This window comes from Ovis aries, chromosome 1 (genome assembly GCF_016772045.2).
Source record: "Ovis aries strain OAR_USU_Benz2616 breed Rambouillet chromosome 1, ARS-UI_Ramb_v3.0, whole genome shotgun sequence".
Lineage (NCBI taxonomy): Eukaryota > Metazoa > Chordata > Mammalia > Artiodactyla > Bovidae > Ovis > Ovis aries.
The window spans coordinates 22,884,591-22,910,938 of NC_056054.1; the positions used below are offsets into that span (position 1 = coordinate 22,884,591).

At 36.9% G+C, this 26,348-nt stretch overlaps 1 protein-coding gene across 3 annotated transcripts in view; it reads right to left on the bottom strand.

The window, feature by feature from the left end:
* Positions 1-26,348, bottom strand: part of SPATA6 (spermatogenesis associated 6) — a 174,131-nt gene that overhangs the window by 79,450 nt on the left and 68,333 nt on the right. For all 3 annotated transcript variants that reach the window (XM_012136817.5, XM_012136740.5, XM_060408810.1), the window contains exons 4-8: positions 26,010-26,051; positions 24,843-24,967; positions 13,972-14,052; positions 7,206-7,499; positions 2,073-2,160 (exon numbers count right to left, since the gene is read on the bottom strand). In XM_012136817.5, coding sequence (XP_011992207.2) covers positions 2,073-2,160; positions 7,206-7,499; positions 13,972-14,052; positions 24,843-24,967; positions 26,010-26,051 — 630 coding nt within the window. The remainder of the gene's footprint in view (positions 1-2,072; positions 2,161-7,205; positions 7,500-13,971; positions 14,053-24,842; positions 24,968-26,009; positions 26,052-26,348) is intronic.

Below are 26,348 nucleotides of genomic sequence, written 5' to 3' on the forward strand. Positions count from 1 at the left end.
ACTGGGTGAATTAAACAATAAACATTTATTTCTCATACTTCTAGAAGCTGGAAGTCTGAGATGTGGGTGCCAACACAGCCAGGTTTCGGTGAAAGCTCTCATTCTGGCTTGAGGATGGCTGCCTTTTGGTTGTGTCCTTACATGACAGAGAGAAAGGAACATCACTGATATGGGATCTCTGACATTAATCCTATCATGAAAACCCTACCCCATAAACTCATCTAAACCTAATTACCTCCCAAAGGTAATGACCCATCTCCAAATACCACCGCTGGGAGTTAGAACTTCAACATATGAATTTTGAGGGACACAATTCAGTCCATAGCAGTGGTGGGAAAAATTTATATGCAGACACACATACAGAGATGGAGGCAAGGAGGAGAAAGAAAGAGAAAGATGGAGGGAGAAGGAAAAGCAAATATTAATATTTGTAGATTCTGAGTAAAAGGCATAGGGGAATTCTTTGTACTATTTCAACTTTCTATAAGTCTAAAATTATATCAAAATAAAAAGTTAAAAGAAAAAAGCACCTCATTATTAACCTAATTGTACCTCTATATAGGCAGCTGATGAAGTTACTAGAAACTATAACAGTTCTACTGAGAAATATATAATAACTGTTAGGGGAAATCAGATATTTAAGTGCATTCCAAAAACATCTTCCCAATAAAAGTCTATATTGAAATCATTTTCAATTTTTCTGGTCCTTAAAGCGTATTTACTCAATGTCTATAAATTTAGTCCAAGAGGGGAAACAGTATAACATCTCTACCTAATTTCACATAATCTATTATTCAGAGTACAAAAGGCTTATCGATTACCCTATTTATCTCCCAATTAATGCTAAAAAAGAAAAATAGGTGAGCACAAACTCTTCATGTTTTTAGATAAGAATGTTTCATATCCTAATTTTAAAAGAGAGATTATGTAACTAGAGTTTAGAATCAGAAAGAGACAAAGCTCACAATACGTTGATTATATTTTTTTACTCTCACTTTTCTATGCCTTTTTCTTAGTGTGCAATAAGCTAACTTAAACGCTTCTGGTGAATTGACTAGCCAGCGTCTACAGATATTAACACTTAGATGTCCCTAACTGGGCTTCCCAGGTAGCTCAGAGGTAAAGAACCCTTCTGCCAATGCAGAAGACATGGAGATGCTGGTTCAATCCCTGGGTCGGGAAGACCCCTTGGGGAAGGAAATGACAACCCACTCCATTTTTGTGACTGCCTGAAGAATCTCATGGACAGTGTAGCCTGGTGAGTTATAGTCTGTAAGGTCACAGAATCAGACACAACTGAGAGCGCGTGCACACACACACACACACACACACACACACTTCCCCAACTATTTAATCTTCTTTATTAAAATCATCTTCATATTGAACTTAGAAATAACCTATATAACTATTAGGATCAGGCCTAAAAATGAAAAAAATTATTATAAACTAAATCTAAAGAATGTTATCTTGCCTGAAATATAAACATGATTGTGACAGCTGATATTAAGTGTCCCGTGTGCTAGGGCATTTGCATAGTAATATTTATCATGTTATCTTCATTCTTCAATAAACTGATAATCAGAGTAGTTAAGATAATTTGTTCAAGAATGCTCCGTTTATAAATAAGTGGCTGAGCAAGCATTCAAATATACGTGTAAATGTATGTCCAAAAGTATCAGCTTGAATTCTTTTTACAACTGTATTTCCCACAGCCTGTTCCACAAACAGTAATGCTTGTTAAAGTAGGAAAAAGGTTTCATGGCCAAATAAATTTAAAAATTGTTGAGCAAAACAAAATCAAAGTTTTTTGTTGTTGTTTTGCTTTACTAAAAGATATCACAGTCTTTAATATGCTAATATGTGTTTTGAATCACAAAGATGATGATTTATAGCAGCACTTAAATTTTATAATTTTTAGAGAGTCTCTACCTGGGTGTCCCATAGGTTTTAAAAAGTGTTATTGTAACATATTTTCCATTATAGCCAAGATTCTTTTTTTTTAAATTGATGCCAAGATAAACACTTGAATGTAGGAAAGATTACTAAAACAATAGATATAACTTGTATATTACCATTGTGCAGCCTGGACCATCCATCTCTTTCACAGTCTCTGCCAGGAGATCCAAATAAAGCATCGGCCCTGGGACTTGGGGGATCGACCTAGAATAAGGAAAAATTCAATGTAACAAAAAGCTTAATTTCTTTTCAGTTCTAATGGTACCAGAAAATCAAGTAAGGTACATAGATCATATATCATCAGGTTAACATGATACTGCCTACACAGTTCAGGCACGTTCCAAAATCAGAGCTTAGTCAAGTAGTTTGCTGTTTGTTTTTAAGTAAAATTTAAATCCCAGAAATTTTAAATTATATTCTGAATCCACTCGAAAATCAACAGATTTACGGTTGAAATGTCCATTATTCTATTGCTTAGTTTGCTTTCCACTACAAAGTTAAAAGGAGAAATCTTACTTTGCTACATTTCAAAAACAAGTTTAGCCATTTATTACTTATCTCCTTAGCATACAGATTTTGAATTTAGTGTCTTTACCTGGCTGCATTTAGGAGCCAGCATTCTGAGTATAGGAATAACATATTAACAGTCATCCATGTTTTCTAACAAAAAGAGTCAGACTGATTTAAATCTGAGCAAAAGAGACAGCTTTATCTACCAAAATTAAAAGCTTTTTACAAAAAAGGGTAATATCAAGAGAGTGAAAAGGTAACCCACATAGTAGAGCAAAATATTTGCAAATTATTATCTGAAAAGGCATTAATATCCAGATATATAAACAAACCTCAAAAACTCAATAAAAAAAATTGAGCAAAGGACTTCAAAAAGACACTTCTCCAAAAAAAATATACAAATGACCAAAATGACCAATAAGCACATGAAAAACCATTCAGCATCACTAATCATTAGTAAAATGCAAGTCAAAAGTCTATTTTACCCCCATCATGAGATACCACCCTACACCCTCAGGATAGCTACAATAAAAATAATAGAAAATATTAGTGAAAATGTGGATAAATTGGAAACATCACACATTGCTGGTGAAAACACAACAGAGCAAACTCTGGAAAACAGTTTGGCAATTCTTCAACAAGTGAAACACAGAATTACCATGTAGCAACCCACTCCAGTATTCTTGCCTAGAGAATCCCAGGGATGGGGGAGCCTGGTGGGCTGCCGTCTATGGGGTTGCACAGAGTCGGACACAACTGAAGTGACTTAGCAGCAGCAGCAGTCACTCAGTTCTGTTCGACTCACTGTGAACCCAGGTACTGTAGCCCACCAGGCTCCTCTGTCCATGGGATTTCCCAGGCAAGAATACTGGAGTGGGCTGCCATTCCCTTCTCCAGGAGATCTTCCTGACCCAGGGATTGAACTCAGGTCTCCCGCATTGCTGGCAGATTCTTTACTGTCTGAGCCACCAGGGAAGCCCATTCAGTACAGTTCAGTTCAGTTCAGTCGCTCAGTCATGTCCGACTCTTTGCAACCCCATGAATCGCAGCACGCCAGGCCTCCCTGTTCATCACCAACTCCTGGAGTTCACTTAAACTCACGTCCATTGAGTCAGTGATGCCATCCAGCTATCTCATCCTCTGTCGTCCCCTTCTCCTCCTGCCCCCAATCCCTCCCAGCATCAGAGTCTTTTCCAATGAGTCAACTCTTCTCATGAGGTGGCCAAAGTACTGGTGTTTCAGCTTTAGCATCATTCCTTCCAAAGAAATCCCAGGGCTGATCTCCTTCAGAATGGACTGGTTGGATCTCCTTGCAGTCCAAGGGACTCTCAAGAGTCTTCTCCAACACCACAGTTCAAAAGCATCAATTCTTTGGCGCTCAGCCTTCTTCACAGTCCAACTCTCACATCCATACATGACTAATGGAAAAACCATAGCGTTGACTAGACGGAGCTTAGTCAGCAAAGTAATGTCTCTGCTTTTGAATATGCTTTCTAGGTTGGTCATAACTTTTCTTCCAAGGAGTAAGTGTCTTTTAATTTCATGGCTGCAATCACCATCTGTAGTGATTTTGGAGCCCCCCAAAATAAAGCCTGACACTGTTTCCACTGTTTCCCCATCTATTTCCCATGAAGTGATGGGACTGGACGCCATGATCTTTGTTTTCTGAATGTTGAGCTTTAAGCCAACCTTTTCACTCTCCTCTTTCACTTTCATCAAGAGGCTTTTCAGTTCCTCTTCATTTTCTGCCATAAGGGTGGTATCTTCTGCATATCTGAGGTTATTGATATTTCTCCCGGCAATCTTGATTCCACTTTGTTTTTCTTCCAGTCTTGCATTTCTCATGATGTACTCTGCATGGAAGTTAAATAAGCAGGGTGACAATATACAGCCTTGATGCACTCCTTTTCCTCTTTGGGACCAGTCTGTTGTTCCATGTCCAGTTCTAACTGTTGCTTCCTGACCTGCAATACAGTTTTCTCAAGAGGCAGGTCAGGGAAGCCCATATGGCCCCACAATCCCACTCCTAGGTATTAAAGCAGTTGGGAATTAAAACAGATATTCAAACAAAACTTGTACACGAATGTTCACAGAAGTACTATTCACATAACTAAAAGGTGAAAACTCAAATGTCCATCAGCAGATTAATGGATACACAAAATGTACACTGAATTATTAGTCATAAAAAGAATCAAGTACTGATACATGCTGCAACACAAATGAAACTCGAAAGCACTGTATAAATGTACTAAATGAAAAAAGACAAAAAGGCAAAAAGTGTATGTTTCTATTTATATGAAATGGCAGAATAAAAATATTATACTATGAATATTTTACCATAATAGAAAAAATACTAACTTCTATATAAATGAAAAAAAAAGTGAAGAATGTAGCTTAACTCTTATAGAATGGTTGTGCTAGTTTGTTTGGGAGCATACTCGTTTCTGGAAACTTCTTTATTCTATAAGATTACTTTTTATACAGTACCTATAAAACTAGAATGTCTAAGAGTATTACATTTTGTATATTCATGTATCAAATTAAAATTTTGCTTGGTTACCAATTCTGTTAAGTGCTTTGAAAATCATGAATGGACTCTTGCCTGGAAAATCCCATGGGTGGAAGAGCCTGGTAGGCTGTAGTCCATGGGGTCACTAAGGGTCGGACACGACTGAGCAACTTCACTTTCACTTCTCACTTTCATGCACTGGACAGGGAAATGGCAACCCACTCCAGTGTTCTTGCCTGGAGAATCCCAGGGATGGGGGAGCCTGGTGGGCTACCGTCTATGGGGTCGCACAGAGTTGGACATGACTGAAGCGACTTAGCAGAGGCAGCAGCATGGAGGTGGGAGGCATATGTTTATAAACACAGTTGGAAAAATCTAGTCCTTTATAGTCACTGTAAGTAATTTTGTAGCTATAAACTTAGGAGCATATATTTCTTCCCATTCATTGGAAAGTTGAAGGGGAAATTATTTAAATAAAAATGTCAAAATTTATCCCAAGAATTAATAAAATTATTCTATTTTAAGTGGTGACATGAAAATAATACTAAACATTTTAAGAGTAGTTATTTCCCTAAGCAATTTTTATGTGGCTAATGCTCAAAATATTCCTAGTTGTCTTTGTACATAGGTATTTTAATTAAAGTGCTAATACTCCTTCAGGTTAGAATTTAGCATGTCCTTTCTTTTCAATTTAATTTGCAATTGTGGGCAAACAAAATTAAAGGCATTTTGAATCTGCCATCAAACAAGCAAGTAAACATATCTGGATATTGTTCAAACAATAGAAAACAGTGACCAGAACCTATAAACAAGTGCTATAAATAACACAAGTGCAATTACAATGATCTCAATAAAATGTAACCATTTAAAAGTTACCATAACTGTTAAAAATTTTTTTTACAATAAAAATCTATTAATTTAGGCTAAAATAATAAAAGATTCATAGTCAAAATAAGAAAATGGAATGAAATACTGCTTAAAGTACATCTAAATTTTTTTTTAATGGTATCACCAATGTTAAAAAAGCTATTAGACCATCAAAGGAACATGTTTACTTGTTTGGATTTACATTCACATTTTAAAATTTGGGAAAATGCACTGGAAACATTAAAGTCAGAAAGTATTTTATAGATACCTCAAAAAGTTGTTTTGCTTCTACAGGCACTTAAATCTTCACGTTTATTATTATATAAAGCAATTTTTTGTTACTGAAATGCCTTTAAGGTAAAATATTTCTATAAAAATTAAAGAAATTATGAAGATTCTGAGAAAGATTTTTATTAAGTATTATTTAGTTCAGTTCAGTTCAATCACTCAGTCGTGTCCGACTCTTTGCGACCCGATGAATCGCAGCACGTCAGGCCTCCCTGTCCATCACCAACTCCCAGAGTTCACTCAGACTCATGTGCATGAGTCGGTGATGCCATCCAGCCATCTCATCCTCTGTCGTCCCCTTCTCCTCCTGCCCCTAATCCCTCCCGGCATCAAGGTCTTTTCCAATGAGTCAACTCTTAGCATTAGGTGGTCAAAGTATTGGAATTTCAGCCTCAGCATCAGTCCTTCCAGTGAACACCCAGGACTGGTCTCCTTTAGGATGGACTATAGACCCTTAAAAACTAGCCAAAATCTTTTTGACTATCATATGGATACAAGCTTTAAACACAAAACACATCAAAACAGGCTTCTATACGGAAAGATTATAAACTCTATTACCCTTAAAGTTAAGTCTTCTCTTTCAAAGGCCTTTCCGTTACCATCAAATGATGATCTGCTTCAAAGTCCATTATATAAGGTTTACCCAAGGGACTTAATTACAAGGGAAACTTTTCCATTACAATTTTTTAAAGGGCTGGGGGTGGGTGTCCCCCTTTTCACAAAGAAAACTAGTTCCTTTTTTAAAATCTTACTCTGCCATTTTAGTACTAATGTCAATTATATATCAGTTCAATTTGTAAAGTTATTACACTGTCCACTTATAAGAGGAAAGGAAATGGCTACTTAGAGGACTTATGGGATTCAAAATGGAGCTTGATCTCTGTCAGGTTTAAAGGCTACAAAAGAATGTTCTTTTATTAAGTTAATTTTCCATTTTAGATTGCTAGGCTAACATACAGTTCAGGAAGAAAAATCATTCATATAAGCTATAAGTCGAAAGAAGTTTGAGAGTAATATTTTAGTGTAATTACAGATTAGATCAGTTTCAAATGGAAATGTTTCAAAGAGCACATACATGTCTAATCACAAATGGAGGTTTATCTGTTTCTTTTTTGAATTCATAAGGGCCGAGATTTAAATGGGCCAGCCGCCGCCTGGTGTCTTCCGATAGCTCACACATGCGTCTTTTTGTGTAAGGAGATGGAGAGTGTGATTTTGAAGAAATTGTAGGCTGTTCGTAGTTTTTTGCATTTATGCAATACTTATTTCTCTCAGGTGACTTGGATTTTTTCTTTTGTGACCTTGATGTTCTGTTTTGCAGTCTGCCGTGTGGTTTTTCAACTGGAGCCGTATGGTAAGCAAATTTATCCTAAAGATAAAAAATAAAAATTAGTTTGGCCAGGAGAATATACTTAATACATATTATGACCCCTGGGCAAACCATATATATATATAACCACAGGTAGAAAAAACTTTAAAAAATAATTTAAAGTATATATAATCTATCAAAACCAACTAGATCAGTCTCTTTTATTTGTGTAGATGCTGGGGGAAGTCAAATCCACATCCTCCCAAATAACTCTGTCTAGTAATAAGTAAAATACACTATACCACACTTCTTCTTAAGTATAATAAGTACTTTACGAAAGTTAAAGCCCAATATTTAATCATTTGAAAAATCTAAGAATAAATTAAAAAGTTATTTTTCAATATACTAGAGATTAATGTAAATGTTGGTTTATCATTTGTAACTATGTGTTCAAATAATTGGCTATATAATTTAAGAGGGTAAGTTTAATAATCTTACAAATACACATCTAATTAGATGATTATAAAATCTTAATGGAGAAAACTATATATGTTTCATTCATACTATTATAATTAAATACACTTGTACAATATGAAAATCTGAAGTAAAGCTTTTACATATTTTCATTGAACATATTTGAATTACACAAAGTGATTAGAATTTTAATATCTCTTCCAAACTTTAAAATTCAATGGCAGATAACCATAACATCTTAATTCTGAACTTTCATAAAAGTAAAAATGTCCAAAAGACATATTACAAATTTTAATAACTAGTACTCTATCTTCTAATAATATTGGCTAATAGTGTAAAATTTTAAAAACAAACATGATATTTCTAAAATTTTTGAGTTATTAGGATATTTTATTCAAATAAAAATTATTCTGCCTTACAAAAGCTGGATCACAAATAAACAACGTTAAAACCACTGCAAGCATTATCTAGATTTATAAGCTTTCCAATATTAGAGAAAACAGACGGTTAAGAATCCGTGAATGTCCTCTTAACTTTATTACTTTAAAAAACCACCTAATCTACCTCTCCCCTTTTCTACCTTCTCAGTCTCCCTCCCTACCTGCTAAGGGTATCTATTTCAGAGTAAATAAAATACAAACATAAAATAGAAGTCATGCATTTTTTAAAGCAGATAAACAGAAAATAGGAAAACAAGAAAACATTTCCTGATTAGGAAAAAAGTTAAGTCCACAAGTTTCATACAGACCAGCAGCATCAGATTATTTCATCATCTTTCTTTCTTCTCTAACTCTTGTTAATGCTCCTGGACCTTCTCCCACCTTGTTCAATGACTTCAACAAGTAATTCAGAATTTTCATCCCAATTCATGCATCTTTATGACATCACACTGACTCAAAGCAGCAGCAATGTTAGCACATGAACCTTTGAGGTTTAATAACATGTTCAAGCAATGAATCTTTCCAAGACCTTGGACTTAGACTTTCTACTGCTGAGCTTTAACTATTTCTTTCTACTTCATCTTAGATTTCATCATTATTCAGATCCACTGCACCCTAAACTCTGAAAGTCTCTTGTTGACCAAACCTCCTTTTCCTCAACCTACTTTTTCTATTTTCACTGAATCTGTTACTTGCCCTTCTCTTCTCCTCAGCCCCTAGATCTCTTTCCCTTAGATCTTCATACATTTTTTAGTTATCTCTTACTTTCAGATCCAGATGAATCCATCATTACCTATTTCAGCAATGCTGTAAAGTTCCTTCTTACCCACTTCTGTTTATACCAAATCGAAACTAACTCGAACTTTCTTCTTCATTACACTTTTTGAATGCTGAATATCATACAGAAAGGAAGTATATCTGTGCTGTATCTACCACAGATTCATGCTTTCTAACCTAATCAATCCTTCATGTTTCCTATTAATGTCCAACAAAACTTAAAACAGTGGCTGTTTTTATACTGTTTTATACAAAATGGCCCAGAAAAACTTTCCTGCCACATGTGAAGGAGCTGAAATTTGCCTGCTAAATGAGGACAGTCTATGGCCATCACCCCAGCTGACATAAAGCCAAATAGCAGGAATGTAAAGTCCCTCTCAGACCAAGAAGTCATCCAGGTGCCAAGGTGAAGACATCCTAGACCACTCAGCCCTAGCCTAGCCAGCCCAAACCAAAAGAATTACACAGCCAAGCCACACAACAGTGAGAAACATCTTATTTTAAACTATTAACTTAGTTACACAGGAAACCTGATACAGATTATCAGACATACTAATCAAGTTACTTTATTAATGTGTAATATTTACTTACTACTAATGATAAATTCTAATCTGTGGTAGGTAAAAAAAAGTAAGTAGAAAATGATTTATTCCAGAAAATCCCAATAATATACCTTATTATTATCAGTGCATTCAATTGGTGACATCAATTGTGATTTACAAAACTTGAAAAAAAATGTTCCCAAAGGAATAAAGATCATTATAAATATTTATAAACCTAAATTATCATATGAAGTTTATTTTACTCACTCTTAAAAATTAAAATGGTTTGTCTTATTTTAAACTGTATTTAAAGCTGAAGATGCTGTTTTATAGCCATTAAAAATTTAATTGTAACTAATACTTACTTGGGAAAAAAGTGGATTTAGTACGTTCTCAAACAATATCACATAAAATTAAAATTCTGCCTGTTACCATCCACAATTTTAATGTAAAAATGTACACTCTTTTGCACCTGTCAGACAATATATTCTAATATCTCATCTATGTCTTCTACATCTCAATTATCTTAATTAAAACCATAACCTCAGTAACAGTCATAAAATTTATTAATTATATGTTACATGCCAGGTACATATATTCTCAAATCTTTAAATCAGTCTTATGAGGAACTTGAAACCAAATCTGTCTGATTTTCAATAATATTTTCTTAAACACTAACATCAACAACCAGTTTCTTACATTTTCGTTCCAGAAAGAACAAATGACAAACACTGAAACAGCAAGTGAGCCAAAAGCTATAAAGAGGAAAATGCCAGTCCAATGAAACCACCGGTGGGATGACAGTTCTGCATTTAGTAAGGAGTCTTCCACCAAGCTGTGCATTTGGAATGCACGCACTCTTCTGTGTGTATGCTACACTCCTGACCAAAAAAGAGAACTTTCTACCCATCCAGCAGAAGCGAATACCCCAGCATGGAAAGGAAACTTGTTATGATCAGGGACAGAATTTACGACAATTTATCACAAAGCATATCACCAAACAAGTCAGTAAGCCAGCTCTACATTTGGCAAGCAAGTCATCAGACCTCTAACAGCAGTACTTCGTCTTGCATTTAAAAGACAAATAATTAGGCTAAACTCTGAGACAGTAAATGTCTTGCTAAACAAAGTAAAAAAGATCCCCTTGATAATCTTATAACTATATTTTACCTTTCTTAGCTTGTTGTCACCCTGAGAAAATTTACTCTTAAACTGTTAATGTAGGAAATTAACATTCTACTTTTCCCACCATAGGTCCAGTCCTGCCCTGTTTGGGCCCACTAGGCTTTATATAGTCCTGGCTCATCGTCACAGGCTGCCCATTGTTACCTGGTCATAAGGCGGCCACATATGTATGGGTCATGCCTGGACATTGTTAGATCATCTGCAGACAGGGTAGCAAGATGAGCCTGGTGACTCAGCAGAAAGTTGGACCAAAATGGAGTATTAGATCCAGATATCTGAGTTTGCTGAAGACAGTTTTTACAAACATAGAAGGTACTTAAACTGAAATAGCCAAGCTTCTTTTGATCTGATAGCATTAGAACAGCCACCAAACTAGAGCAACAGTCCCTTAAGGAATCAGAAACACTCAGGAAGCTATACCTACTAAATACCTATAACCCAGTCTGAGCACCTTGGTCCCATTTGTTAAAAAGGGAACTTTTTAGCAAATCCTTTGAACTTCAAGGACTTCCCTGGTGGCTCAGATGGCAAATTGTCTGTCTACAATGCGAGAGACCTGGGTTCGATCCCTGGGTTGGGAAGATTCCCTGGAGAGGGAAATGGCAACCCACTCCAGTACTCTTCCCTTGAAAATCCCATGGACGGAGGAGCTTGGTGCAGGCTACTATCCATGGGGTCGCAAAGAGTCGGGCATGACTGAGCGACTTCACTTTCACTTTCTTTGAACTTTAAGTTCTTTAAGATTTATAGAGGCCTCCAAACTGGTTCTCTGTGGGACTTCTTGATCCCAACATCTTTCTGGCAGTTTAATTTCTTTCCATTAAAAAAAACAACAACATGAAGTAAATAAGTAAATGTACCATCTACCAACTGTAACAAGCTTTTCACATTCACACTTATTAAATGCAACCAAAATGCTAAATACCTATGATAACTGCCTTAAAGATCCAAATATAATTCCTTACGATTATACAGTGGAAGTGAGAAATAGATTTGTAAGGGACTAGATCTGATAGAGTGCCTGATGAACTATGGACGGAGGTTCACGACATTGTACAGGAGACAGGGATCAAGACCATCCCCATGGAAAAGAAATGCAAAAAAGCAAAAGCAAAATGGCTATCTGAGGAGGCCTTACACATAGCTGTGAAAAGAAGAGAAGCGAAAAGCCAAGGAGAAAAGGAAAGATATACGCATTTGAATGCAGAGTTTCAAAGAATAGCAAGGAGAGATAAGAAAGCCTCCCTCAGTGATCAATGCAAAGAAACAGAGGAAAACAATAGAATGGGAAAGACTAGAGAGCTCTTCAAGAAAATTAGAGATACCAAGGGAACATTTCATGCAAAGATGGGCTCAATAAAGGACAAAAATGGTATAGACCTAACAGAAGCAGAAGATATTAAGAAGAGGTGGCAAGAATACACAGAAGAACTGTACAAAAAAGATCTTCAAGAGCCAGATACACGATGGTGTGATCACTCACCTAGAGCCAGACATCCTGAATGTGAAGTCAAGAGGGCCTTAGGAAGCATCATTATGAACAAAGCTAGTAGAGCTGATGGAATTCCAGTTGAGCTATTTTAAATCCTAAAAATGATGCTATGAAAGTGCTGCACTCAATGTCAGCAAATTTGGAAAACTCAGCAGTGGCCACGGGACTGGAAAAGGTCAGTTTTCATTCCAATCCCAAAGAAAGGCAATGCCAAAGAATGATCAAACTACTGCACAATTGCACTCATCTCACACACTAGCAAAGTAATGCTCAAAATTCTCCAAGATGGGCTTCAGCAATACGTGAACCATAAACTTCCAGATGTTCAAGCTGGTTTTAGAAAAGGCAGAGAAACCAGAGGTCAAATTGCCAACATCCACTGGATCACTGAAAAAGTAAGAGAGTTCCAGAAAAACATCTATTGACTATGCCAAAGACTTTGACTGTGTGGATCATAATACACTGTGGAAAATTCTGAAAGAGATGGGAATACCAGACCACCTGACCTGCCTCTTGAAAAATCTGTATGCAGGAGAAAAAGCAACAGTTAGAACTGAACATGGAACAACAGACTGGTTCCAAATAGGAAAAGGAGTATGTCAAGGCTGTATATTGTCACCATGTTTATTTAGCTTATATGCAGAGTACATCATGAGAAATGCTGGGCTGGATGAAGCACAAGCTGGAATCAAGATTGCCGGGAGAAACAGCAATAACCTCAGTTATACAGATGACACCACCCTTATGGCAAAAAGCGAAGAACTAAAGAGACTTGATGAATGAGAAAAAGGAGAGTGAAAAAGTTGGCTTAAAGCTCATAATTCAAAAAACTAAGATCATGGCATCTGGTCCCATCACTTCATGCCAAATAGATGGGGAAACAGTGGAAACAGTGACAGATTTTGTTTTGGGGGGCTCCAAAAATCACTGCAGATGGTGACTGCAGCTATGAAATGCAAAGACGCTTACTCCTTGGAAAGAAAGTTATGACCAACCTGGACAGCATATTAAAAAGCAGAGATACTACCTTAGCAACATAAGTCATCAAGGCTATGGTTTTTCCAGTAGTCATGTATGGATGTGAGAGCTGGATTATAAAGAAAGCTGAACACTGAAAAATTGATGCTTTTGAACTGTGGTGTTGGAGAAGATTCTTGAGAGTCCCTTCGACTGCAAGGAGATCCAACCAATCCATCCTAAAGGAAATCAGTCCTGAATATTCATTGGAAGGACTGATGTTGAAGCTGAAACTCCAATACTTTGGCCACCTGAGATGAAGAGCTGACGCATTCGAAAAGACCCTGATGCTGGGGAAGAGTGAAGGCAGGAGAAGGGGACGACAGAGGATGAGATGGTTGGATGGCCTCAGCGACTCAATGGAGATGAGTTTGAGTAGACTCCGGGAGTTGGTGATGGACAGGGAGGCCTGGCGTGCTGTGGTCCATGGGGTCACGAAGAGTAGGACATGACTGAGAGACTGAACTGAACTAACTGAACTGAAAGATCCAAAAAATGTGGAATCAACTGCAGCCAAAATAAAAAAAAAATAGCACTTACCACATGCCCAATAAATATGAACTAATACATTAAATCATTAAATACTGTAATTAAATTATTTTAACCTGAGTGCGGCACTTCCTTGAACTTATCAGACATTCAGTAATCACTGAGGTTGTAGAAAATTCCAGCTTTGGAGCAATTCCCTGAAGAGGAAAGACAGGGTATTATTAGACAGTTTAACTTTTAAAAAGATAATTATTACTGATGAAAATACAACCTACAGTAACAAACATTTATCAAGGTTCAGCTACTTTATTTGTTAGTTTCGACTTCTTATTAAGGATAAAGACAACAAACTAATGTTAAATGTTATCAAGAAACAGTTTCACTGCTGATGATTCACTTACAAGTGATTATATTGCTTTTACGGAGAAATTAAGAAATTTTTCATTTTCAAGTATTTCCTTAAAAAAAATTTTAAAGATTGTTTATAATAATATTAAAGTTCAAAATATGTGAAAATACTTAATGGATTCCAAGTCTTTTTACTCTTACAAATTGAGACATACATAACTACACAATCAAGAAACACTTTCATACTCTCTAGATGTTAAAAAATATTCATAGCTCCTGGGTGTATGGTTCTTGAATACAGAAGATAGATAAGTCTCTTCCAATTCTTCCAACAGTTTTTCCCATAATGAAGCCTAAATCCAGATTTATGAATGAAATGAATCTGGTTTGTATTTCTTGCAACATTTCAATCATCAGCTTAAACACTGTTTTGAGATAATGTAGAGAAAAATGGTAAAATTCAAAGCAACAGTCACAAAGTACCTGAGAAAAATCTGGAAGCAGACAAATGACAGCCACACAAATTACAGTTCATCAAAACATCAAAGATACAGTGTTGTCTGTGCCCAGGGCTGCTTCATTCTAATATAACTGAAGTCAAGCATTTCACCCTGTCTTTGACTTACTAATTTTAAAGTTTCAAACATTATGCACTAGAAAAAAGTTAAATATGAGCTACCTATGAATTAAGTGGATGACTTTTTCAGCAAACATACTTTTATTGATGATACGCACTATGCTTATTTATTAGTTATCTATTGTTGCAAAGCATGTAACTTAGCAGTTTAAAACATCATTACACATTTATTGTCTCACGTAGTTTCTAAGGGTCAGGAATCTGGAAGAGGCTGGACTAGGTGATTCTGGCTTGAAATCTCTCCTGAGACTTCAGTCAAGATGTTGTTTGGGCTGTAGTTATCTGAAGGCTTGTCTGAGGCAAGAGGATTTGCTCCCTAAGATTCACACAGCTGCTGACTGGAGGACTCACTTCTTTTCCATCTTTTGAAAAAGAGGACGCGGCTCCTTATCATACAAACCTCTCCACAGGACTTCTTGAATGTCCTCATCATTCGGAAACTAGTTCTCTCAAAGAAAAGCAAGGAAGAAGACACAATTCTTTTCATGGTTTAGTCTTATAAGTCTACCACTGTCACTTCTGTCCTTTCTATTCATTAGCGCTCCTAAGTACAGTCCACATTCTAGAACAAAAGAAACAGACTACATTTTTAGCAGAAGGGCATCAAAAATTGGGGGGGGGTATGTTTTTAGAAAATCACAATTCACTCTTTGATCATAAATTACTTAGATTTCTCTCATGGGCAAAATAAATGCATGCCCTACTGAAGGAAAGAGAAAGAAAGGAAAAGGAAAAAGTTTCACCCTTTAAAACACCAGCTTGAAATCCAGGATGGTGACATCTAAATCAAACCATTATTTAGCTGTCCCTGGTATGGTTCTTTAAGTACAGCTCCAAGAATATAGTTCCTCACAATTAGAATATGTATGAACTAATTAAGAAACAAGTTATGTGCCCCACATATAGCCAACAGAGGCTAATCACTATAGAATACAAGAGGCAAACAGGAATCACTTTGTTATTATTCTTGTTCAGTGGCTAAGACATGTCTGACTCCTTACGACCCCATGGACTGCAGCACACCAGGCTTCCCTGTCCTTTACCATCTCCCGGAGTTTGCTCAAACTCATGCCCATTGAGTGAGTGATGTCATCCAACCATCTCATCCTCTGTCACCCCCTTCTCCTACTTCCTTCAATTCTTCCCAGCATCAGGGTCTTTTCCAATGAGTAGGCACTTTGCATTAGGTGGCCAAATGATTGGAGCTTCAGCTTTAGCCATCAGTCCTTCCAAAGAATATTCAGGGTTGATTTCCTTTAGGATTGACTGGTTTGATCTCCTTGCAGTCCAAGGGACTCTCAAGAGTCTTCCGCAGTACCACAGTTCGAAAGCATTGATTCTTTGACACTCAGCCTTCTTTATGGTCCAACTCTCACATCCATACGTGACTACTGGAAAAACCATACCTTTGACTATACAGACCTATACGCAAAGTAATGTCTCTGCTTTTTAATATGCTGTCTAGGTTTGTCATAGCTTTCTTTCCAAGGAGAAAGTATTTTTAAATTTCATGGATACAGTTACCAACCCAGTGATTTTGGAGCCCAAGAAAAGAAAATCTGTTACTGTTTCCACTTTTTCCCCTTCAATCTGCCATGAAGTGACTGGTCCAGATGCCATGATGTTTGTTTTCTGAATGCTGAATTTCAAGGCAGCTTTTTCACTCTCATCTTTCACCCTCATCAAGTGGTTCTTTAGTTCCTCCTCACGTTTTGCCATTTGAGTGGTATCATCCGCATATCTGAAACGGCTGATATTTCTCCTGACAATCTTGATTCCAGTTTGTGATTCATCCAGACTGGCATTTCACATGATGTACTCTGTATATAAGTTAAATAATGAGGGTGACAATACACTGCCTTATCATACTCCTTTCCCAATTTTGAACCAGTCCGTTTTTCCAACCCTGATTCTAACTGTTGCTTCTTGACTCACGTACAGGTTTCTCAGGAGATAGGTAAGGTAGTCTGGTACTCACATCTCTTGAAGAATTTTCCAGTTTGTTATGATCCACACAGGCAAAGGCTGTAGTGTAGTCAAGGAAGGAGAAGTAGTTGTTTTTATGGAACTCCCTTGCTTTTTCCATGATCCAACAAATGTTGTCAATTTGGTCTCTGGTTCCTCTGCCTCTTCCAAAACCAACTTGTACATCTGGAAGTTCTCAGTTAATGTACTGCTGAAGCCTAGCTTGAAGGATTTTGAGCATAACCTTGTTAGCAAGTGAAGTGAGCCCAACTGTATAGTAGTTTGAACATTCTTTGGCATTTCCCTTCTTTGGCATTGAAATGAAAATTGACCCTTTCTAGTCCTGTGGCCACTGCTGAGGTGGCTATATTGAGTGTAGCTGACATATTGAGTACTGACATATTGTGTGCAGCACTTTAACAGCATCACATTGTCTTTTAGGATCTGAGATAGCTCAGCTGGAATTCCATCACCTCTATTAGCTTTGTTTATAATAATTCTTCCTAAGGCCCACTTGACCTCGCACTCTATGACGTCTGGTTCTAGGTGAGTGACCACAATATCATGGGTTTCTCGGTCATTAAGATTTTTTTGTGTAGTTCTTCTGTGTATTCTTGCTACTTCTTTTAATCTCTTCTGCTTCTGATAGATTGTTATCGTTTGTGTCCTTTATCATGCCCATTCTTGCATGGAATTTTCCCTTGGTATCTCCAGTTTTCTTGAAGAGATCCTTAGTCTTTCCCATTCTATTGTTTCCCTCTATTTCTTTGCTTTGTTCATTTAAGAAGGCGTTCTTATCTCTTCCTGCTAGTCTCTGGGACTTTGCATTCAGTTGAGAATACCTTTCCCGTTGTTTGCTTCTCTTCTTTCCTCAGTTATTTATAAAGCCTCCTCAGACAACCACTTTGCCTTCTTGCATTCCTTTTTCTTTGGGATGGTTTTGGTCACTGCCTCCTGTATAATGTTACAAACCTCTGTCCATAGTTCTCCAGACACTCTGTCTATCAGATCTAGTCCCTCGAATCTATTCATTACCTCATTGTATAATCATAAACAATTTGATTTAGGTCCTACCTTAATGGCCTAGTGGTTTCCCCTACTTTCTTCACGTTACCAGTAGGGAGAAGGAAGGGGGAATATAGAGACAGGGGACAGAGAAGTAAAACTACTAGGCGTAAGCCAGCTTCAAGTATGTATTGCACAACACAGGGAAAATACCCAATATTTTATAATAACTGTAAGTGGAAAGCAACCTTTAAAAATGTGATAAAATTCAACATCCTTTTATAATATATACACTCTAGAAAGTGGGCACAGAGGAAACATACTTCAACATAATAAAGGCCATATATGAGAAAGCCGCAGCTAACACCATTTAATGGTGAAAAGATGAAAGGCAACGAGGACACCCACTCTCACCACTTTTCTTCAGTGTAGTTTTGGAAGTGCTAGCCACAGCAATCAAGAGAAGAAAAACAAATAAAATGAATCCACGTTGGAAGGAAGAAGTAAAACTATTTGCATATAACACGATATTATACATAGAAAATCCTAAAGACACCACCAGAAATCTACTAGTGCTCATCAATGAATTCAGTAAAGTTGCAAGATACTAAATTAACATACACACATACACACACATACATGTACATGGGCTTGCCAGGTGGTTCAGTGGTACAGAATCTGCCTGTAATACAAAGACTAGAGTTACATCCTTAGGTTGGGAAGATCCCCTGGAGCAGGGCATAGCAACCCACTCCAGTATTTTTGGCTGGAAAATCCCATGGATGGAGGAGCCTGGCAAGATATAGTTCATAGGTTTGCAAAGAGTCAGACACTACCGAAGCAACTTAGCACGCATGCACGCACATAAACACATATATACATATACAGAGAAATAGATAACTAAATCACTTTGCTGTATACCTGAAACTAACAGAACACTGCAAATCATCTTTACTTCAATTTTTTAATTATATAAAAATTTTAATTAAAAAATTTAAAAATAAAATACAAAAAAATAAAGTAGAATAAAACCTGCTTCATTAACTTATTTTCTGAGGCAACAGCTTGGATATTTGGAGATTTTAATAAAGGATTTTATAGTTATAACCTTGGTTTTACCATCAGACCATAATTTCCTGAAAGTGCCCTAGAATGATTTTTGCTTATAAGTCATTCCTTAATCTCAGCATTACTTGCCATGGGGGAAGGCTGAGAACCCTCAAAAACAGTAAGTTCTACCTCCTTTTTGTATTATTAACAGCATTTCCTTTTGCTTTTCTCTCTCCTCTCACATTTTCTATAAGCAGCACTAAGAAAATAGACAGCCCCTCTAACACTCTGTCAGAAAGTCTCCTTAAAAAGACCACCTGTTTCATCAGTTATTTTTAATATATTACATGGTTGCTAAACTTTACACCATTACACAATAAGGGTTCCTTCTTCCACTAATTTCCAATAACATTTACCTCATTTTCCTGCAAACATTCATTTGATAGTTTCTTCAAGGCTCTTCAAGCTCTCATCTACACTCTAAGAAAGCTGTTCCAGCTTCTGCTCTCTTCAGAGAGGTGCCTGAATGTCCTCAAACATGGCACCTGGCTTCCCCGGGAGTGAGTGATATAAGAGTAAGAGCAAAGAGGAAGCCACAGCGCATTTAATGACCTGGTCTCAAAAGTCTAACACTGTCACTTCACCGCACTGTATCTGTTAGAATCGCTAAGTAGAGTCCATACTTAAGAGCAGCAGAGTTGGCTCTGCATTTGGAAGAGAGGCGTGCCAAACTGTTTTAGCACATATTTTATGACTACCACAGCCTGGACTGTTACTTATCACTTTACCCCTCCCCATATATCGCTGGTCATACAGTAAATACTTGGTGTTTTAGCCATTAATTAGATCTTTCAAGACCCATATGTATCAGTTGAGATTTCAGGGAAACAAAATTACTAGGATATACACAGAGATGGATATTTACTTTAAGGAACTGGTACACGCAATTGTGAGAATGACAAGTCCAAAATCCATAGGGAAAGCTAGCAGCCTGGAAACTCAGGCAAAGTTGATACTGTAGTCTTGAGTGTGAAGTCTCTAAGCAAACCACAAGGCTGGAAACTCAGGATTTTTATATGACAGTCTTGAGGCAGAATTTCTTACTCTTTGGGAAACTTCAGTCTTTGCGCTTCAGGTCTTCAGTTAACTGGATTCCGTCTGCCTACATTATCAAGGGTAATCTATACTCAAAAGTCAAGTGACTGTAAATATTAGTCACATCTACAAAATACCTTTACAGTAACATCAAGCCTGGTGTTTGACTGAACAATTGGGCACTACAGCCTAACCAAAATAAATATAATCATCACACATCTGAAATGTCAGTTTCCTCTATGAAGTCTACAGTAAGATGTAATTCATTTAGTCAATTCAATCAAGAGGCATATAAGTACTTTATGCAAAGAACAGTGCTAAGAGTTAAGATCAAAGACAAAGTCACAGATTCTGTTTTTATGGGGTTCACAGTGTAGAGAAGATATTAACATCACCACCACCATCCATAACAAATAGCACCTTGCTATGATCTCGCGAGCCATTACCATATCACTAATATTTATTGATCATTCTCTATGTGCCATGTTACTATAGTAACCATTTACAAGCATTCATTAATCCACCAAAAAGCATGCTATCTCCAAGGTATAGTAGTCTCAAGTTTACTCAGGCAGTCTGTGATAGTGCCAAGATTTAAGCCCAAATGTGACTTGAATTCTTGTTATAGTGACGAGTTCAGAAAGATGCCCTAAAACCCAGATAGTTTTTTATGCTAAGAATTCTGAGGAGGACTGCATTGTATCCTGCCAGGACAACAAACTACTGATTAGAGTGTGTTGTTCACTCACATTTAAATACAATAACTGATGTGACTGAATTTACATCTGCTATTCTGCTGTTCAATTTATAAAGGTGCCATATCTTCTTATTCTATTCTTTCTAGTGGTCTCATCAGAGTATGCATAACTTAGTGGTCATCCAACAAACCTGTAAGGGTTCTACTCTACTGATTATCTGTGTGTGTGGGCTGGGGAAAGGCACTCAAAGATACAGCAGGCCTCTAGTTCCTTCAGCTTTCCCTGCTTGTTGGACTCCCACTGTCTCCCGCAAGCATGCATAGTTTCAGTCAGCAAGGAATGAGTGGAAAGCTCGCTTCTGCCTTTTGATTGCACCCTCATTTCCAGGTCATCTTGGTCAACTTTCTGGCAGATGTGCAGCTCGCTAATTGGAACTGCAATCAGCCTAGCAAAGCTGTAGGTTTCCTCATGTGCTTCCAACTGAATAGTCCGCATTAACCGGTAAAGCCACGATATGTGCCCCTATGATTGTGACACCAATTCCAATGTGTGGGTTTTCTAACACCATCAAGATGTCATTGTCACAAGTCTCTGTGACACCATTTGGGTGTCCTGCAATTTAACCCAGTTCTGACTATCTGGAGACGGCATCAGATCCCATGGGTTAAGGGCTCAGTCCCACAAGACTGCTCCCATCTGACTTCAGTTGCTAATCACAAGTCTTAGGTTGCCACCCACAGGCTACAAGTAACAGGCTTCCACAACCCCTTCCACGGGTTCCATCGATTTGCTACAGCAGCTCATAGAACTCAAGAGATATTTTACTTCCTGTTTCCCAGTTTATATAAAAGGATATAATGACATGCAGATGGAAGAGATGTATAGAGCAAAATACACAGAAGTGTCTGTGCCCTCACCCTCTGAGCCACTTTCCCAGTACCTCCAAGTGTTCACAATGTGGAAACTCTCCAAACCCCATCATTTTGGGTATTATAATCACTTCATACACAGGCATGGTTGATACAATCACTGGCCATTGGTGACTGAACTCAATCTCTAGCCCCTCTCTTCTTCAGGGATGTGGCTGAAAGTTCCAATGTGGTTGGTTTCCCTGGCATCTAGTTCCCATCCTTAGGTTCCCAACGAGCTCTCCAAAAGTCTCCCCATCAACCTAACTCTTAAACACAGGAAATTCCAAGGGTTTTATGAGTTCTGTGCAAGGAATGGGGTAAGAAGGCCAAATACATGTTTCTTACTACAAATTACAATATCACCGCCCCAAAGTCATTCTGACCTCTGTGCTTGCAAAGCTGCTGACTTTTGTACCCTGCCACATGCTTGGTGAAGCTACAACTCTCACTGGCCATACAGGGTATGAGAGTAGCCTATGCAAGATGACCACATACTTCTGCCATTTTTACCAAAACTCTTAGTAGTTGTTCAAGCAAAGATTCTTCTTAATTTGTCCTAATTGCTGATCACTTTCCAGTGCCCTGAAACTTGTTTGTGACAATTTTGTCCAGTTTTATACTTGTGTGGTGAGAGTAACTGATAAACTCTTTGCACCACCATCACCAGAAGTCTCAGTTTTTATATTGTTAAAAACAAGACAAGAGGCCCAAAATGGAGTTGCTTACACTAAGCCCCATGTCATCAAACAGATTAAAATTAATTACAGTTTCTGTTCCTCCAGAAATAGAATTTTAAAGCAATTCATCAGGAATAGCCTGATTAGCTAAAGGAAAATCTTGTAACAACCAACACAATTTTTAGCCTAGTATGATTTCCTTGTTCTTATGGCAACCCACTCCAGTATTCTTGCCTAGAGAATCCCAGGGATGGGGGAGCCTGTGGGCTGCTGTCTATGGGGTCGCACAGAGTCGGACATGACTGAAGTGACTTAGCAGCAGCATACCCTTCTGAATATAAAAGTATTTCATTTTGTGTAGCTCCTTGGAGCTTCTATCTGCTAGATTAGATGCTGCCTAAATCAAATCAATTTTTTGCTCAAATAAACTAAAAAGTTTTAATATGCTCCAATTTATCTTTTAATAATATATACAGATTTTTTTTTGCCTTAGTAATCCAACCTTTTCTGATATATGAAAAGCTAACTCAAATTCAATAAAGTAAATACCTGTTAATGGTCCATATTATGTTTATATTGTCAAATTTAGTATAAAACAGCATTTTAAATTACTTTAAAAAAGGCTAATTTTAAAATTGAATATTTTTCCTTGTAAGTTTCTAGAAAGATCCTGCAACATTCTTTGAAGTATTTTTTGGCTAAAAGACACTAAAAATGTCTCAAAGGAGGTATATTTTAATAAATTTGCTGCTGCTGCTGCTAAGTCACTTCAGTCATGGCCAACTCTGTGTGACCCCATAGACGGCAGCCCATCAGGCTCCCCCATCCCTGGGATTCTCCAGGCTAGAACACTGGAGTGGGTTGCCATTTCCTTCTCCAATGCATGAAAGTGAAAAGTGAAAGGGAAGTTGCTCAGTCGTGTCCGACTCTTCGCGACTCCATGGACTGCAGCCTACCAGGCTCCTCTGTCCATGGGATTTTCCAGGCAAGAGTACTGGAGTGGGGTGCCATCGCCTTCTCCGAATAAATTTGCTAGTGAACTGTTAAAATTTCAACAAGCTGAAATTTGCTATTTCCTAGGATAGAATATCAGAGAAGGTAATGGCACCCCACTCCAGTACTCTTGCCTGGAAAATCCCATGGACGCAGGAGCCTGGTGGGCTGCCGTCTATGGGGTCGCACAGAGTCGGACACGACGGAAGCGACTTAGCAGCAGCAGCAGCAGAACAAAATATATCAAAACCTAGACCTACAGGAAAAATTACTTAATTTGCCTTATTGACTCATATATCATGCTAATTTCCTTGCTTTTATAAAGTTAGCAAAAAAAATTATCCAAAAAACTTCACTTAGACAACTTTTACTTTTTTCTTCTTTGAAACAGCAGGGACTTCACTCAGTCTCTGTTAACAGAAAGTATTTTCAGGAATAAAAATATGATTAAATCATCCAGTGAATATTGAAAAGGTTGTTAGGAAAAGATGAGAGTTGGCTATCACCTAATGCAGTTTTCACTTTTAGGTGTATGAATACATATTTCCATTACATGAACATATAATAATTATTCTATCTAAACTCCTGCAACTCAACAGACATGAATTTGAACAAACTCTGGAAGTTGGTGAAAGACAGGGAAGTCTTTGGGGTCTCAAACAGATGGACACGGCTGAGCGACTGAACAACAAAACACTCCTACTAATGGACATTTAAATTATTTCCATTTTCCATTATCATGAATAATGCTCCAAATGAACATTCCTAAGAAGGTTCTTTTAGTATGTCAGACAGAATATATCTCAAAGACATATACCTCGAAGATCAGTGCTATGAGAATCTTTGCCTTTACTAGATACTCCTGAATTATGGTTGTTCCACTTTACATGGCATACAAACATATACATTTCCACTTTTCCACACTTTTGGTATTTATCAGATTTATTAAATTTTACCAGTCTTATAGCTAAAATGAAAATATAAAAATGAAATTGTCTGTTTAAATTTGAACTTTCCTAAATGCTAATGGGATTATGTACATTTTCAAATGTTTATTGGTCATTTTTTTTGAGAGAAAAATAAAGAGAAGAGAGACAAGGAGACAGGCCAGTGGGGAGGGGAGATGAGGAGAGGAGAGACATCTGAAGAATATAAGGTAAAATAATACTTGTTAATTTTGGAAAGTAGATGCATGCAGTCTGGTAAGTTATTTTCATTTAGGTTTCAATACGTTTACAATAACATCATAAATTCATAGGGCTCCCCCAGTGGCTCAGAGGGAGAGACTCTGTCTACAATGCAGGAGTCTCAGGAGAAGCTGGGTCAATTCCTGGGACGGGAAGATCCTCTGGAGGAGCGCATGGCAGTCCACTCTGGTGGTCTTGTCTGAAGAATCCCATGGACAGAGGAGCCTGGTAGGCTATAGTTCATAGCATTGCAGAGTCGGACATGACTGAAGTGACTTAGCATAATTTCATAACACAATTATGTTTTAAACAGAATTAAACTTTGAATTAGTTCTTCACATTTCAGGTACTAAGGGCTATGTGGTAGTTTTTGGTAATGATCCTGCATCACAATTTGATTCAGAAAATAGTAAGCACTTACCCGAAGGCCAGAAATCCTCCTCATGGTAACCTGGCGGTTTGAATCATGGTGTCCAGAAAGTTGATTTGGACCCGGGAACATGAAATCTCGTGTATTCTCGTCATATGTAGACAATGTTTCACCCACTACAAGAAAGATATCCTATGATTCAAATTATAACAAAATAGGCTATTTAGAAACAATATCATCAAGTACAAATATATAATGCCTGATGCCTTAATGAAATACCTGCTTCAGGGTCATGCTTTTAATTTTTTTCTTGGAAAAAAAATTAAAATAAAGTTATGTTAAATGAATTAACATATTTCTTTATAAGAAATGTCATACATACTACTGATTCTCTCTCCCCTTTTGTAGAAAGGGGATATTCATGTAAATTTTTTATGTACCTATGAATTCCTAGGGAAAGAAATACCACTTTAAACATATAAAACTGGCATAATATTTATACATCTAAAACTTAATTACCATCTCCATAATTTATTTTTCTATCTTCCAATCTTTTCTACCTGCCATTATATGACATTAGATTGCACGTTGACAAAAATATAGACATTTTTTAGAATTTGTGGTTACCAGAATTAGGTATATATGTGACACTCAAAAATTTTACATTACTAGCTTTCAACAAAATATAGCCTCCTGTGACTCACATAAAATAAAGACAAGATAGATTCTTCTATAATCATAGAAATCAATAATATAAATATAACTATCCTTCAGGTTTTAACTGTACCTACCACAGGGATCTATACTGCTTAGGTACAGTTTTAATTCCCCTACATTTCTAATAACAGCCAATACACAAAAACAAAGATAAGGAACTATTTTATCAGTAAAAGCATACTGTTTTAGAAAAATCACAAGAACTTTTAAGATGTTAATTTTTATGAATGTCACAAAATATGCTAGGATGATACCAGGTTATTTTTCATTTTCGATTATGATTATTTATTCAATTTTAGAACAACGTGTTCACATATAATTTATGTCAATCTTTCTGTATATATTATTTTGGCCTACTGATATTTTACACACAGTGGACCAATGCTAGAAACTCAACATTGCTCTTAACATGGCAAACAGTGGAAAAGATGACATTTTCGAAAAGTATTTCATTAAAATGGGTTCACACGTCAATTACCTTATCAAAATACAATACAGTACCTGGTGGAACTAGCTGAATCAACTCAAACAATGCTGTATCATCTGAAAGATTAAAGAAAAATTTCCTTAAATAAATTTATAATAAATAATAACTACCCTACCACAGAAGTACATAAAAGCCAAAGTAATTGTTCAGTAGACTACATCTATGTTTATACTTTAGTATACTGTGTGTATTTTTGGTTGCTCTTTATCATATAGATTTATTAATCTGTAGTAGAAGTTTATCTTTTCTAGGCTTTTTCCTGATTTTAAGGCCTTAATTTTTTAGAGCACTTTTATTTAGGTTTACAACAAAATTGAGAGAGAGGGACATGGATTGCCTCTATATATTCCCTG